This window comes from Gossypium arboreum, chromosome 5, assembly GCF_025698485.1.
Source record: "Gossypium arboreum isolate Shixiya-1 chromosome 5, ASM2569848v2, whole genome shotgun sequence".
In the NCBI taxonomy this organism is placed as follows: Eukaryota; Viridiplantae; Streptophyta; class Magnoliopsida; order Malvales; family Malvaceae; genus Gossypium; species Gossypium arboreum.
The window spans coordinates 26,134,928-26,149,891 of NC_069074.1; the positions used below are offsets into that span (position 1 = coordinate 26,134,928).

General features: G+C 29.3%; 1 protein-coding gene across 1 annotated transcript; it reads left to right on the forward strand.

The window, feature by feature from the left end:
• Window positions 1-2,152: 2,152 nt before the first annotated feature.
• Window positions 2,153-4,160, forward strand: LOC108450427 (transcription initiation factor IIA subunit 2). The gene is made up of 4 exons (XM_017748048.2): window positions 2,153-2,294; window positions 2,422-2,562; window positions 2,637-2,687; window positions 3,857-4,160. Exons 2-4 carry the CDS (start codon window positions 2,434-2,436, stop codon window positions 3,995-3,997), a joined length of 321 nt encoding a protein of 106 aa, XP_017603537.1. The 5' UTR covers window positions 2,153-2,294; window positions 2,422-2,433; the 3' UTR covers window positions 3,998-4,160.
• The last annotated feature ends 10,804 nt before the right edge of the window (window positions 4,161-14,964 follow it).

The following is a 14,964-nucleotide window of genomic DNA, read 5'->3' on the forward strand; positions in this document are numbered from 1 at the left end:
AAACAAAATACGACATCTTCTTTAATATTGTACTCTAGCAAATTTCCATAGTCTATATACCAAGAAATTGGAAGTCTTCACTCTACTCCTGCAATTTTTCTTTGGGGAAAGTTGTGGTTGTGAGGTTGACAAGATCCTTTTTACAAATATGTCCTCTTATACTATCTCTATCATTTGGATGTTAATCTGTAATCATATTTCTCAATCCTGGATCTATTTGGAATGTTTTCAAGGCTAAATTCAACTTTAATTTTTTTTATCATTTTTCGGTTTGGTTTGTATCTCGCTTTGGCTATTCACTCTTTTTCCTTATTTTTCTTCCTCTACTTCCTTAGTAAACCTTCTTCTAATATATATTTTTTAGAACAAATAAGTCTAAGCCTTAAACACAAATATTTTCATGAAACCAACATACAACTAGTAATTTTCTTTTACAAAAATAGAATTCACTTAAACTTAAGTTATTTTTTGGTGTCATGAGAATGCAACATGTCAATTTTCAAATATAAGATTCACACTAATCACACTAGCAATAATAATTTCTAAATAAGAATGCTACATTTCTAATCAAGATTTAAGAAAATTAAGATTATATAAATACAATCAATCTTAATTTTTGAAGAATTTGTATTAATTAACCTCTAAAAATAATTACCCAATCAAGATGTTAGTAATCTCATACAAAATCAATATCCGAATATCATTCAATAAATAAAATAAATAAATCTTGCATAGAGCTCCTAAACTATTATAAGAAAAGCCACAATCCTAAATATCTATAAGTTATCAAAAAACTTGAAAAAAAGTTGTTACCAAATTAGGAAAACCCACTTGAAATTAATAAAAGATTGATCACCTTTCTTGAATAAATTCTAGAGAATAAGATAATTTTAAGAGAAAAGTGTTGAGTGTTAAAAGAAAATAAAAGGATTAGATACTTTGGGGTTTTAGTGGGTGAAGAGAAATTGCTTATTTTTATATAAAATAATTATTTTTAAAAGAAATTGGTATGATCAAATTTTGGTAGGTCTATTTTTTTACGGAGTCAATTATATAAAATTAAAAATATATAACATTTTTTTAAGGTGACCCCACAATCATTCAAGTGATTTGGTCGTTAAAAACTCATACAATCCAAACTCAAAGTTAACAAACCAGACTAAAACTCACATAGGAAAGCCGCACATGATAGGACTTGAAAAGCCACACATATAATTGCGCATGGTGGGTCTCAAACTTGAATATTCAAAATTTGAGGCATCCAACTTTGCCAACTAAACCAATATTTCATTGGCTATAATAAATAATTAAATGCAATTCGTTATATATATATATATATATATATAATTATAAATTTGACATATTTTGTCAGGCCTAAACCAATAAAAAATACTTTTAAATATTGCTTGAGTCTATTTTTCGTAATTTTGTATTTTTGTTCAAATCATCTCATATTTTGGGCAGGTCTTTGGGCTTGGCTTAATAGCTGAGCACTATAAACAATTCTCATTACAATTTTTTTTTGCCAAAATTATTATATATTGGTTGGGTCAGACTTATGTATAGTATTAACATCACTTTATGCTTGTTCAAACCCACATATTTTAAGCTTGCCCATATTATTTTTAATTTTTATAAAATATTTATATTATTTATAATTTAATGTTTAATAATTTTATACATTCTTTTCAAATTTCAAATTTTCATATATATACAATTAAAATCTTTTTAGTGTTTATATTATAGTAGTATAAATTATTGCAGATTTGTTTTAATATATATATATATATATATATATATAATATTTTAAACATAAAAAACAAGTCGGATTGAGTTAAGTTATAACTTAAATGTTTAAGCCCGAATTTAACTCATATTTTAAATGGCCATAAATTTTTTGACGATATTTATTTTTTAACCTAATTTTTTATCCAAAACCTACTAAAGTTTAGTCTAATCTTTGAATTTAAATGGATAAGTCGATCCATATAGTTTAGTTTTAAAATGCAACTAAAATAAAGACATGGGCCATAATTGGGCTAGATCCATCATAGCAAGAGGCCCGGTCTCATAAAGAGAAGAAGGGGGCAAAAGAGTCATATCACATATCCCAGACCGTCGCTTCTATATATACCTTCATCTACAAAATCTAGGGTATAAAAAGCCCCAAATCGTCTCCGCCCAAAAGGAAAAATTATTTTCCCCTTTCACCATAAATTGAACGTTGAACTCCTCAAAAATCTTCAAAGCTTCAACTTTTCCAAACATCAGCGATCCCTTTCACTCCAAATTTCGTAATTTCTTCTTCCAATTTCATCTCCTAAATTGCTTTTTTTCCCTTTATTCTTTCTTTTAACCTTTTCGATTTCGAGATTCGAGATTTACAAATCTTTTTTTTTTTTTTTTTTTTACTTTGCGCAGATCGGGCGAATAATGGCAACGTTTGAGCTTTACCGGAGGTCAGCGATCGGGATGTGTTTGACGGAGACTTTAGACGAGATGGTTTCAAGCAGTACTTTAAGCCCTGAGCTCGCTATTCAGGTTCTCGTCCAGTTCGATAAGGTACTGTTAGAACCTTGTCCCGATTTTTCTTCTTTTCTTTCCGATTTATTGATTAATTTAGCTTCTTCTTTTAGTCTATGACTGAAGCCCTGGAAAGTCAAGTGAAGAGCAAGGTTTCCATTAAGGTACATTCATTTTAATTAAGTGGAAAAGACGAGATTTCTGTGTTTATTGATTGGAGTAAGTTGATGATTATTTATGCGGTGATCTGATGTTTCTATGAGCAGCCAGGGTGAAATATTTTGTTTTAGATCTATTAGTTATGATTAGTAAGTGTAATGTTAACCTGATAGTTCGATATGGTCCCTTATCTTCCCATCCTCGAAGAAAGATAAATTGCGACCATTCATGAAGGGTCCTTGTATTTCGTTTTACATGTATTTCAGGGGATCAAATCTAGCTTGTGTATTGATTCTAATGATGCAAGAGTTTCATATATGATACCTGATTGTGATAGTAATCGGTTATTGTTTATCTTCAATATGTGTGCTTTGCACTTATACAAAGGGACTACTAGCAAGCAAAACGCATGAGTCTTTAGGTTTTTTTTACGCATCCTCGCTTGTATGACATGTATTTCTTAGTGTCAACGCCATGGTCGTCTTAGATGTCTTTGAAACTTGGACACTCCCTTGACGGAATATCTGTGCTTCAAATCCTCTTATTTCCAAAATGTTCTCTAGGACCAACGTTGATGATCACCCATCTTAATTATATTTTCAAACCTCGCCAAAGCAAAAAAAAAAAAAAAAAGTGGGTCATTTTGATTTTAGTTTATGTTAGTGAAACGTTTTCTGGGGACCTGAAATAATAGATTTGTGGAAAGCTTACTTCTTCGGTAAAGTTCTGTTCTATCATACATAATAATGTATTTTGGTTTTGGCATACTTCCTTTAAAACATTGAAAATTGATGGTTGGTCAGCAATACGTTTTCTGATTTGTGGTACTTTTCTTGTGTAGCTAAATTTTTAGCTTTCTGCAACTAGGTGGGCTTTGACTTAATTTTCTTTGAAGTACCAATATTTGGATATGGATACGACCCTTAAAGAACTTCCAATACATGGAAAATTTTCAAAAAAATTGAGCATATCCATGTTGGATTTGTACCTGTATCTAGCATTCACACTCAATTCCAAGTAACATAAGCATGTTACTACTTGTTTTGGTCATTTTTTATTCATAAATATGTTATTTAATGGCTTTCATAGCCTTAGTAAGGGACATTTAAATCAACACTAAATTCTAGCATTTCCATGCAAAGCCTGAGCCATCATTCACATTTGAATGCTACAGGGACATCTGCACACCTATAGATTCTGCGACAATGTTTGGACCTTCATCTTACAAGATGCTTTGTTTAAGAACGAGGATACTCAGGAAAACGTAGGTCGAGTCAAAATAGTAGCATGCGACTCAAAGTTGCTCTCACAATGAAATGTCAAATCAGTGTTGCGCCAGATGATGGTGGAAGGGGATGGTTGACTGAAGATTGGACGACACACACATATATATATATCTAATATATATATTGTAAGCCATCAACCTTTATGGATGAATTATTCTGTTTTTAATTTTATTTTTCTTTCTGATAAGATAATGGAGGTGACAAATTTTAGAACAAAAAGATGGAACCTATTTATTTATGACGAGAATGGTTTATATCTATGTTATTCAAACTCCGGTGTAATTGTTTGATATGTGTATGTGTTTGATATTGGTGTATTCAAAAAAAATTTTGAAGTTCCTTCCATGTATTTGATAGGTTTTGGGGATGATATTTTCATATTTATGTTAGAGACACACATACACATATAAGTTAAGTAGTGGGTTTCAATCATGTCGTTTAATACTAAAATAAGATGGCCAATTGTTTTAACTTACGGATTCCGAATTACAAGTAATGTCACAAAAAATGACAAAAGAGGTTAATTAGGAAGTGTGTGATTGCATAATAAGAGGGATATAAGCTCTTTTTGATTCTAATTTACCTTCATGACAAGTTCAAACGTAAACTTTAAGATAAAAAAGGTAGACTATCAAAATAGTCATTTTTGTTTATATTGGTTATATTTTAATCATATATGTTTAAAATGTTATGTTTTAGTCACTTACGTTAATGTGTTATAACATTTTAATTACTGAGTCGTTAATTTCTATTAACGGTGTACCGGTGAATTGATGTGGCATATTAAATAATCATTTCTAATAAAAAATCTAAATTAAATTATATAAGTGGTCCTCATATTTTAGATTAAATAATCATTTTCTTCTTCTTCTCTCTCTATTTTTTTTCATTCTCCAATCTCTTTTAACGTAATTTTACTATATTTTTATTTATTAAAACGTGTCCCTGTACTTTTATTTTTAACAATTTAATTTTTCTTTTTATTTCTTTACCCATAAAAAAACCTTCTGTAAATTTGGTATTGCATAAAATATTAGCGTATTCGTATATTTCATTTTTTTCTCTAAGTATGAAATAATAAAAGTTCAATTTTCTTTCTTTCCAGAAGCTTAATTGAAAATAGTTGTAATTAATATCCGGCCAAAAAGAAAAAGTTGTCATTAATATTTCGGTGACTTTTGCTTGAATCTTTATCACCTTTATTTTTTTTTTTTCAGAGATCGGGATTTTTCCGATTGCTTTGGATTTCAGATGAATTTGAAATCCTTAACCTTTAATATACTTCCGAGTAATCTTTAATATACGCACATGCACCATCATTAAAATATAACTCCACATTTTATAATGAAAGACTTGTGAATAAATATTAATAAATTTATTTTAATATAAGTCTTTCATCATTTGTTGTTTAATTTGCTATGAGGTGTTATGTTTTTATCATTACTTTCATAATGTATAAAATATTATTTATTATTTTATATTAATATTAATATATATTATATTATAATTTATATAATTTTTAATATGTATTATATTTCGATATATGTATAAATTAGTGTTATGTTGTTATTTAATTATTTTTATATTGTGTTAAAATTTGCTTTTAACAATTAGTGATATTCAAATGAATAAAATAATATCATCAATTGTTGAGTGTAATGGTGAGCAATATTACACTTTCAATAAAAAGTACAAATTGAATGTAAGAGATAATATTATTAAAAAAATAGTCATAATCGTGAATATATATCATAAATGATATAATTGAAAGATAAAAATTTAAATAAACACTGAAACCAGAAAAATAAACAAATAAATAATGAGATAAGAGTTGGAAGAAACTTCTCCTTAAAAAGAAGATTCGGCTAATCCAAATTCCAAATAAAGCACATTCTTTTTAACATGGAACATATTTTAGTACCAAGCAAGGCGTAGTGAAAAGCATGAAATACTCGTAATTAATTATTAACTTATAATAAATATATACACGTATATATTTGCATTCAAATAAACTCTCCTATCATAAAATTTTAATTAATTAAACCCTTTAATCGTTGGAGTTAACAATCAACCATCATAGAATAACGGCTATTATTTTTTTAAGTTGTTTTTTCCAGATGGCATATTAGGATTCTATCACATAGTTAAAAGTAGTATTTTATAATTAAAATCATTAAAATATAATTTTTTAAAAAATTAATATAAAAATGCAAAAATTATAAAAATATTATAATGACAAAATTTATATAAATTATAAAATTTATTAAAATATATAAATTACAAAAATATTTATATAATTTATGAAAAATTATAAAATATAAGAATTATGAAAATATTTTATAATACAGAAAATTAATAAAACATTTTAAAATAAAATTTACAAAATATTTATAAAAAGCACAAAGATTATAAAACAAATTAAGCACACTACCATATTAACACGACAACCTCTATTAAAAATTGTAAAATATTTATATGATCTTCATAACTATCTATCGTGTTTATCCACAGGCAGATTTCTCCAAAGCTTGCATTCCCTTTATCCATCTTTAAGGATAGGTGAGGGTTTTAAGATATAAACTAAGATGAAGAATGGGTGGATAAGGTAATTGACAACCTATGTTATATTTAAAATTGTATATTTTTTCTTTGTAATTTTATTTTTTAAATGATTTGTAATTATATTTTTGTAATTTTCTATATTTTTACATATATTTATAATATTTTTAAATACTTTTCATACTTTGTAATTTTTTCTTAATTTACACTATTTTTAAAACTTTTTAGTTTAATAATTTTTACAAATTTTAATAATTCTAGTAAATCTTTTATTTTAATATTTTTCAACTTTTAAATAATTTTTATAATTTATATATTGTCATTTATAATTTTCTATATTTTTGTGCACTTTTTATATTTTTAATTTTTCTATTTTTATAATCTCTATAATAATTTTAAATGATTTTTATCCATTTTATGATTTTTCAATGATTCTAATTATAAAATACCGTTTTCAAAAAGTGCTACCATTATAGTTGATCGTTTACTTAACGATCAAATGGCTTAACTGATTGAACTTTTAACAGTCAATGGCTCAATTGAAGGCAATATATATCTATATGGACTTAATCGATTTTCTTTTTAACGTTCGAGAGCTTTAATGGCCTTTTAGCTTAAAAGATTTAATTTGATTGGTAAAATATGACAATAGTATAAGCGGATAATGGTTGAGATTTTTTATTGGCACATCCACTACTGGGGTCCAAATCCTGTTGATGTAAGGTAGCTTTGGATGGCAGTGTGTTTACCTGCAGTAAGTGTAAAAACACCAGTAACGGTGAGATCAGATACTGTAGTGATACTGCAGTGTGAGATAAAAGTAAGCTTGTAACACCCTCAGCCCGTATCCCTCGCCGGAACCGAGTTACAGAGCATTAACGGAATTTACAGATTAAACAGATAAAAATTTCAAACATTTCATATCATCAAAACATCATTTTAATCCAAATTATATACATATCAAATCCAAATCAATTTTGCCTAGTTCATGAGTACTAAAACATAGAATTAAATTCTCGTGCACCTATATAGATTTAGTTTAATTTACCATGCCATAATATGACTTCAAAAACAAACACATATTTATATGTATAAAACCAACCAAATTAAACTTATAACCTCATTTACAATCAAATCACAAAATAACTATTATTTAGACACCCTAGGTACATGCCGACACAAAGAATAAACATCACCACATTTGAGTTCGGGATCGTTGTTGGATGCTAAATCCGCGATCAAAAGCTAAGTACCTAACCTACGCATGGGAAACAAAATCGTATGCTAAGTAAAACTCAGTGATATTTCTATAATTCAATATTTAAAGATAATAAATTATAAATATACAATTGAAATATAAGCACATATTAATATTTAAATATTACAACAACCATATCATATTTCATTTGTTTCACAAATATCTCAATTCTCATACTTGCTATATAAATAGATTTTCACAATTTATTTCACATTTCATCATACAATTGCATTATCCATTCCATATTCATTTCATGAGTATATAACTCATATATTCCATATATTTGCAACATATTTCACATTCTATTTTCAATTCACTATTTCACTTCCATTTCTCATACCATGCCAAAATTTTATTATTCATATACCCCTATGAACACGACTCGGACTCGAACGGATACACGGATCCAACCAGAACACACCAGTTTGGCACCCAGTGCCTCATTGAACAATTCGAAGTAATAAATTGACATTTAGTGTCTCATCGGCTAAACCGAAGTAAATTGGCATCCACTGCCTCATCGAATTAATCTGAAGTAGTAAATTGACACCAAGTGTCTCATCGACTCGAAGTCAAAGAAATCCCTGAACTCTTCCAATCCTATGACATGTCATCAGTATCTGACTTAGCCTGATACAGTTAATAGGGTTTAATTTCACAATTCAAAAACAATCAATATCCAATATCAATTTTTAATTTAATCACATATACATATACATATAAATTCAATTCAATATTAAAATACCAAATACTCACCTCAATCACTTACCGTAAGCATTAAATCAAAATACAACAATTAATAATTAAATTCGGATTATAGAATTACAAAGCGAAATTTCGCATTAAAACAATTAAAATTCATCAATATAATATAATTCAATTTCGCATTAAAAACTTCAACTTTTTACTCAATATTTTCTAAATTCCTATTTAGTCCCTAAACCGAGATTGGCTTTATTTCTTCATAATTAATTATATACTTTCATTCAATGTCCACTTTAAACTAAATTTGACTCCTATTTTCACTTAAAACCTTCAATTTTAAATTTTCACAATTTAGTCTCTATTACTTAAAATTTACAATTTATTCTACAATTTTTTATTTTTATTTCTAGCTTAAAAATCTATCAATTTAATCCCTAATTCTCAAATTATTCAACATAGGCAATATTTAAAAACTTAATAATTTCTAAAATTTCAACATAGATTGAGTAGCATTTAACACCGGGATCTCAAAAACATAAAAATTACAAGAAAATGGACTAAATTGACTGACCAATTGAATTTTGAACTTTGAAACCCTAATTTATCCTTTCTTTCTTTCCCTTTTCTTTTCTTTCTTTTCTCCCTGTTTCGTTTCTATTATATTTCTTTTTGTTTCTTTTATATACTTAATGATTAAGATATAATACTATAATATTATAATATATATATATTTTAACTTTAAGTTTTATAAATATCTATATTATGCAGCCTCATTTAACAACAATAGCATAATTGCTTCTTTAGTTCTTTTAGTTTTTCTTTAATATATAATTTAACTTTCACCTTATATGCAATTTAGTCATTATACCTAATTTATTTTTAATTAAAGTAAATTCACTCAATCGAAACTTAATTAACTACACAACTTCCTAAAATATTTACGAGTCCGATTTACGGGAAAGGAGTCCCGGGAAATTTTTTAATTTGGTCATTTTTAATTAATTAACTATCGAAACGTTAAAATTTCTTAACGAAACTTTAATACCACCTTAACGACACTCCGTAAATTTTTACAAAAACATTTACGACTCAATTTATAAAAACAAGGCCCCAATACCTTATTTTTTAAAACCACTTGAACTTAATAAGTCACTTATATAACATAAATTATCAAATCAAAAACTTTTTTAAAAATCACACTTGTCTCGTAAATATTAAATAATAATATTTACAAACTTACTCGTCGGATTTGGTGGCCCCAAAACCACTGTTTTTTTTTTACACCATTGAAAAACGGGCTGTTACAAAGCTAAACGCATAGCACCACACCACATCCCACCGTCCATCCAAACTCACCCATAATCTTCTTTTTCCCGATTATAACTTGATTAAATACTAAAAAAGAATTGATAAAAATATGAGTTATGAGCCAAAATAGAAAAGCCTTTTTTCCCTCTCTTCTTTCTCTAGCGTCCTTTTTGGTGCATGAGTGGCCATCTGTCCATCTGGTCGACGGCATCCACCTCCATCTATTGCTTAAGTTGCCTTCCCTCTTGCTTGATGTTGCCATCTCCTCCTCCATCACGAGTGGATCTCACATCTTTTGGTGGGCTTTGTCTGCTCATTGTCATTCTTCTTGAAGTTGATTCACTTATCGTCCAAGTTGGGAGAGAACAACTTTCCTATCGACCTTTTTCCTTTCTAGTCTGAAAGGGTTTTTATTTTGCTTCCACGGGCCTTGTCATGAACTTAAGTGTGAGGGATATCTTTGTCATTGTTATATGTTAAATATGACTCCTATTTTCAGTCAAATTTGAAAAATAGTCTTTCAGTTAAACTCTGTTTACTTGTTTCAATCAAACACTGATTAGTTTAGATTATTTTATTATTATTTGATCTATGAATTTAGCCTATAAATAGGCTCTTTTACAACCTTAGAAAACATGTCCATTAAATATTAGAACTCATAACACATTTAAAGAATTTTGTGTTTACGTTTTGTGGGTTCTTTGTTTTCGGGGTTTAGTTTTTATCTCCATCTTTTTGTACTATTCGTTCTTTTTCATTATAGTAAAATTATCTTTACCCGTGGTTTTTTATCCTCTTTGGAGGGGTTTTTCCACATTAAATTTGTGTGTTCAATTTCTCAATTTATTCCACTATTTTCTTGTTTGTTGCTTAATCGGGTTAAAATCCTAATGAGTGGTATCAGAGCTAGTTTATTTTCATAGATCAGCCCGTTCAGAGATGCCAACAACAAGGTTTGAAATTGAGAAGTTCGATGGTGAGACAAATTTCAATCTGTGGCAAGTTCGAATGATGGCAATTCTAGTTCAATCAGACTTGAAAAAGGTTGTTATCGGGAAAAAGATTGAGAATCTAAATAAAACAGAATGGGAAGAGCTTGATGAAAAAGCTTTATCTGCAATCCAGTTGTGCCTCACGAATACAATATTAATGGAGAAGACCTCATCTGCCTTGTGAAAAATGTTAGAAACTCTTTATGCGACTAAGTCTCTGGCTAACCGTTTAGTGTTGAAACAACGTCTATTTACGTTTCACATGAACGAATGTGAGCTTCTTAGAGATCACATCAGTCAATTCATTACTCTTTTAAATGATTTAAAGAATGTCAAGGTTCATATTGACGATGAAGATCAGGCTATGCTATTATTGTGTTCTTTACCCTCTTCATACAAGTCTTTCAGGGAGACCCTGATTTATGGCAGAGACAAACTCTCGTTCGAAGATGTGAAGGGTCATTTGTTGAGTAGAGACAAACTCGATAATGAGCTTCATTTGGATAGCAAGACAGATAGGCAAGCTTCCGTTTTGGTAGCATCAAAGAAACGAGATAAAATATGTCGCTATTGTAAAAAGTTAGGTCACGTCAAAGTAGATTGTTATAAACTGCAAAATAAAAAAAGCTGCTGAGAGTAACGAGGAAGATGTAGCTGGTGCTAATTTGGCCAATGAAAATGGGGATGATTTCTTGTTATTGTCAACAAGTGATAACACTAAGCTCACGTCCGAGTGGATCCTAGATTCAGGATGTTCTTTTCATATGTGTCCCAATAGAGAATGGTTCTCCACATACAGTTCGATTGAAGGTGGAGTTGTGCGCATGGGAAACGATTCATCTAGTAAGGTAATTGGTATTGGTACTGTTAAAATTAAGATGCACGATGGGACAATTAGGACATTCTCAGATGTCAGATATGTACTTGATTTACGAAAGAATCTCATCTCCTTAAGTATTTTAAACTTGAAAGGATGCAAAATCAACATCGAGTCGAGCGGTATTAAAGTATCTCATGGAGCTCTCGTTTTGTTAAAAGGTAAAAGAACCGGCAGTCTTTATATTCTGGAAGGTTATACAGTGACCGGTGAAATCGGACGTCTCTCGTCCATTACGGAGTTGAAGTCAACTTGTTTGGAGTGGAGGCAACTTGGTCATAGGAGGGAAAAAGGTATGACTGTTTTGCTGAAGAGAGGTTCTAGTTAGGGCACTGTGTTCGTGAAAATCAGACCCAGGTTAGTTTTGATTTGGCAGTGTACAAGTCAAAGGCTAGAAGTCTTCCAGTTTCTAAGCACAAATTCGACTCAGTTAATTCCCTGCATAGTTTAAGATAGGCTCGTGACGGGCTTTGGCAAAGATGGCGTTGTAGAAATATGAGTCAAGGTGGAGATTTGTTAAATATGACTCCTATTTTCAGTCAAATTTGAAAAATAGTCTTTCAGTTAAGCTCTGTTTACTTGTTTCAATCAAACACTGATTAGTTTAGATTATTTTATTATTATTTGATCTATGAATTTAGCCTATAAATAGGCTATTTTACAACCTTAGAAAATATGCCCATTAAAGATTAGAACTCATAACACATTTAGAGAATTTTGTGTTTACGTTTTGTGGGTTCTTTGTTTTCGGGTTTTCGGGTTTTTGGGGTTTAGTTTTTATCTCCATCTTTTTGTACTCTTCATTCTTTTTCCATTATAGTAAAATTATCTTTGCCCGTGGTTTTTTATCCTCTTTGGAGGGGTTTTTTCACGTTAAATTTGTGTGTTTAATTTCTCAATTTATTCCGTTATTTTCTTGTTTGTTGCTTAATCAGGTCGAAATCCTAACATTAGACATGATGCAAGCTTTTATCGAGTGTTTGTTTTTTCCTCAAGCGAGGAATTCCACCGCATGTATGCAATTAAAAATGTTCATGGCCAGGACTATGTGTAGGGATGTCAATTAAGCAGGGCGGGTGCGAGAGTGCTCCCTTTGCATCCATCCCTGCTAAGAATTTTTATCCCCATTCCCGCCCCACGACCCGCAAGACTAAAATCATCTCCGCCCCACCACCTACGTAGGTCCCCAGACCCACATAATCCCAGCTATACTCGCCCTTTGACCCAGTTAATATAATATATTTATAAGTATCAATTAAATAAATATAATTAAAATTTTTTTATAAAAAAAGTATGAAATACCTGTCCTCTAGACTCCCACTATATATGTGACATTATTCCAACTGTCACCATTAAAAAAAAAAAGAGCTGTCTTTACACTTTAATTGGTAAATAAAATATAACTTCAACACGAGTTTAAAAAATTTAGAAAATAAAGTCATTACATAATATCCACATACAAACAATGTCTCAAATATATCATAAATGTCTTCAAATGCAACACAAGTGGAATAATTAAATACTATTAAATTAGTAAAATACTATTAAGATAATTATTAAATTAATTTTTATAAATTTTATTTTTTAAATATGATTATTATATTATGCGGGGTAGGTGGGGATGAGGCAGATACAAGGTCATACCCACGCCTACACTACTACCCACGACGAGTCTAATTTTTATATCCATCCTCGTCTCATTACCTGCGAAACCTATACCTATCCTCGCCGAATTGGGTGTGAAGTGGGGTGGGACCCTGCAAAACTTGCCTCACTGACATCCCTAACTATATGTATAGAGTTAATAAACTTTATGTTTGCCTAAGTTCGATCTGTCTCAAAATCTGAACTTTAAATTTTACCAAAACTCGTCAATAGTTATACATGGTTAATCCAAAAAGTTTTAAATATTTTAAATTTTAATGTTATTTTTAAAATAATATTTAAGTATTTGTTTTTCTTTATTAAAATTTTAAATATAGACAAATTAACATATTATCTAATATTTACATCATAGTATTATATGTTATTATAAATGTAATTTGATGCAATGCAGAATACAAATATATAAATAATATATTAGAAAAGGTTAAAGTACTTAGTATGCCTCTGTGTTATAAGGATTGGATCAAACTAGTCTCTCTACTATTAAATGAATCATTTTGGTCTCTATTTTATTAAAAGAATAAAATAAATCCAAATTGTAATAGAGTTGACATTTAATGTATAAAAATGTCTTGATTTTTTTTTCAATTGCAATTCAATTTTAAACAAATATTTCATTTACAAAATAATAAAAGTTTTAAAAATATTAACTCTATTCCATTTTAATTTTATTTGATTCATTTTAATAGTATAATAACTAAAGTGATCCATTTAATAGTAGAATGACTAATTTGATCAGGTCCATATAATAGAGGGATCTCTTGCATACATTCTTATTGTATAAAAATATCAAGCTTGAGCCTTGCAATGTTGGAGGTTGAGCTCGGCTAATATTTTAAACGAACCAATTTTTTTTGTCCAAGCCCATTTTCAGACTTAATATTTTTGTCCAATCCCTCTAAAATTTTGATAGACCTTTAGGCTTGGGCAAATAACCCTACCCTTGTATAATCATGTAGCTGTGACCAACCTTTGCCCTGTTCATGTTCATTTTCTTTATGATGTTTATTTATATTATCTATTTGGTTTGTGCTTAGTTTTATTTTATTAGGGAAAATTCGATCAATTGAAAGGGTATCGGATATGAGTCTAAAATTTATGTGTAATCGCATGTTCGTTTGGATCATATATTCGGTGCCTTTTCCTTATATCTTGATTCTTCCCTTGCTCGTGTTTCTGGCTACATGATTTCGAACTTTGACTTTGATCTAGCTCCATCATGTTTCATTAGGATGGAACTAGCTTTTCATCATGATTATGCTTGTAGCAATCCTTAATCCCTCCCTTTCTTGTGAGATCCACCTGTTTTGCTATTAGTGTTGCTCCCTTTAACTTTGTTTTTAAGGATTTGGGTTTTGGTTTGTTTAACCAGTGATTTTTTCATAGGGAGTGAACCTCTATACTTTTCGATTCAGAGTGAGACATGTATTATTATCATTGAAAATTTGTAACATAACATATTATGCTAATCAAAGTGAAGTTTTTGTTAAAAGATTAAGATAAAAGTTTTATGTTATTATACTAGATAAATGTTTAAACATTGTCATTGTATTTAAATAAACCTTTATACTTTTGTTATATCCAAATAAGCCCTTACTCTTTAATTGATATTCAAATAAGCCCTTAATCTTT

What these genes read in the sequence shown, in the direction of transcription:
- LOC108450427 (XM_017748048.2), top strand. Translation starts at nt 2,434, where the DNA reads ATGGCAACGTTTGAGCTTTACCGGAGGTCAGCGATCGGGATGTGTTTG. An exon ending in TTCTCGTCCAGTTCGATAAG is followed by an intron (nt 2,563 to 2,636) that starts GTACTGTTAGAA and finishes TTCTTCTTTTAG; the next exon opens with TCTATGACTGAAGCCCTGGA. An exon ending in AGAGCAAGGTTTCCATTAAG is followed by an intron (nt 2,688 to 3,856) that starts GTACATTCATTT and finishes TGAATGCTACAG; the next exon opens with GGACATCTGCACACCTATAG.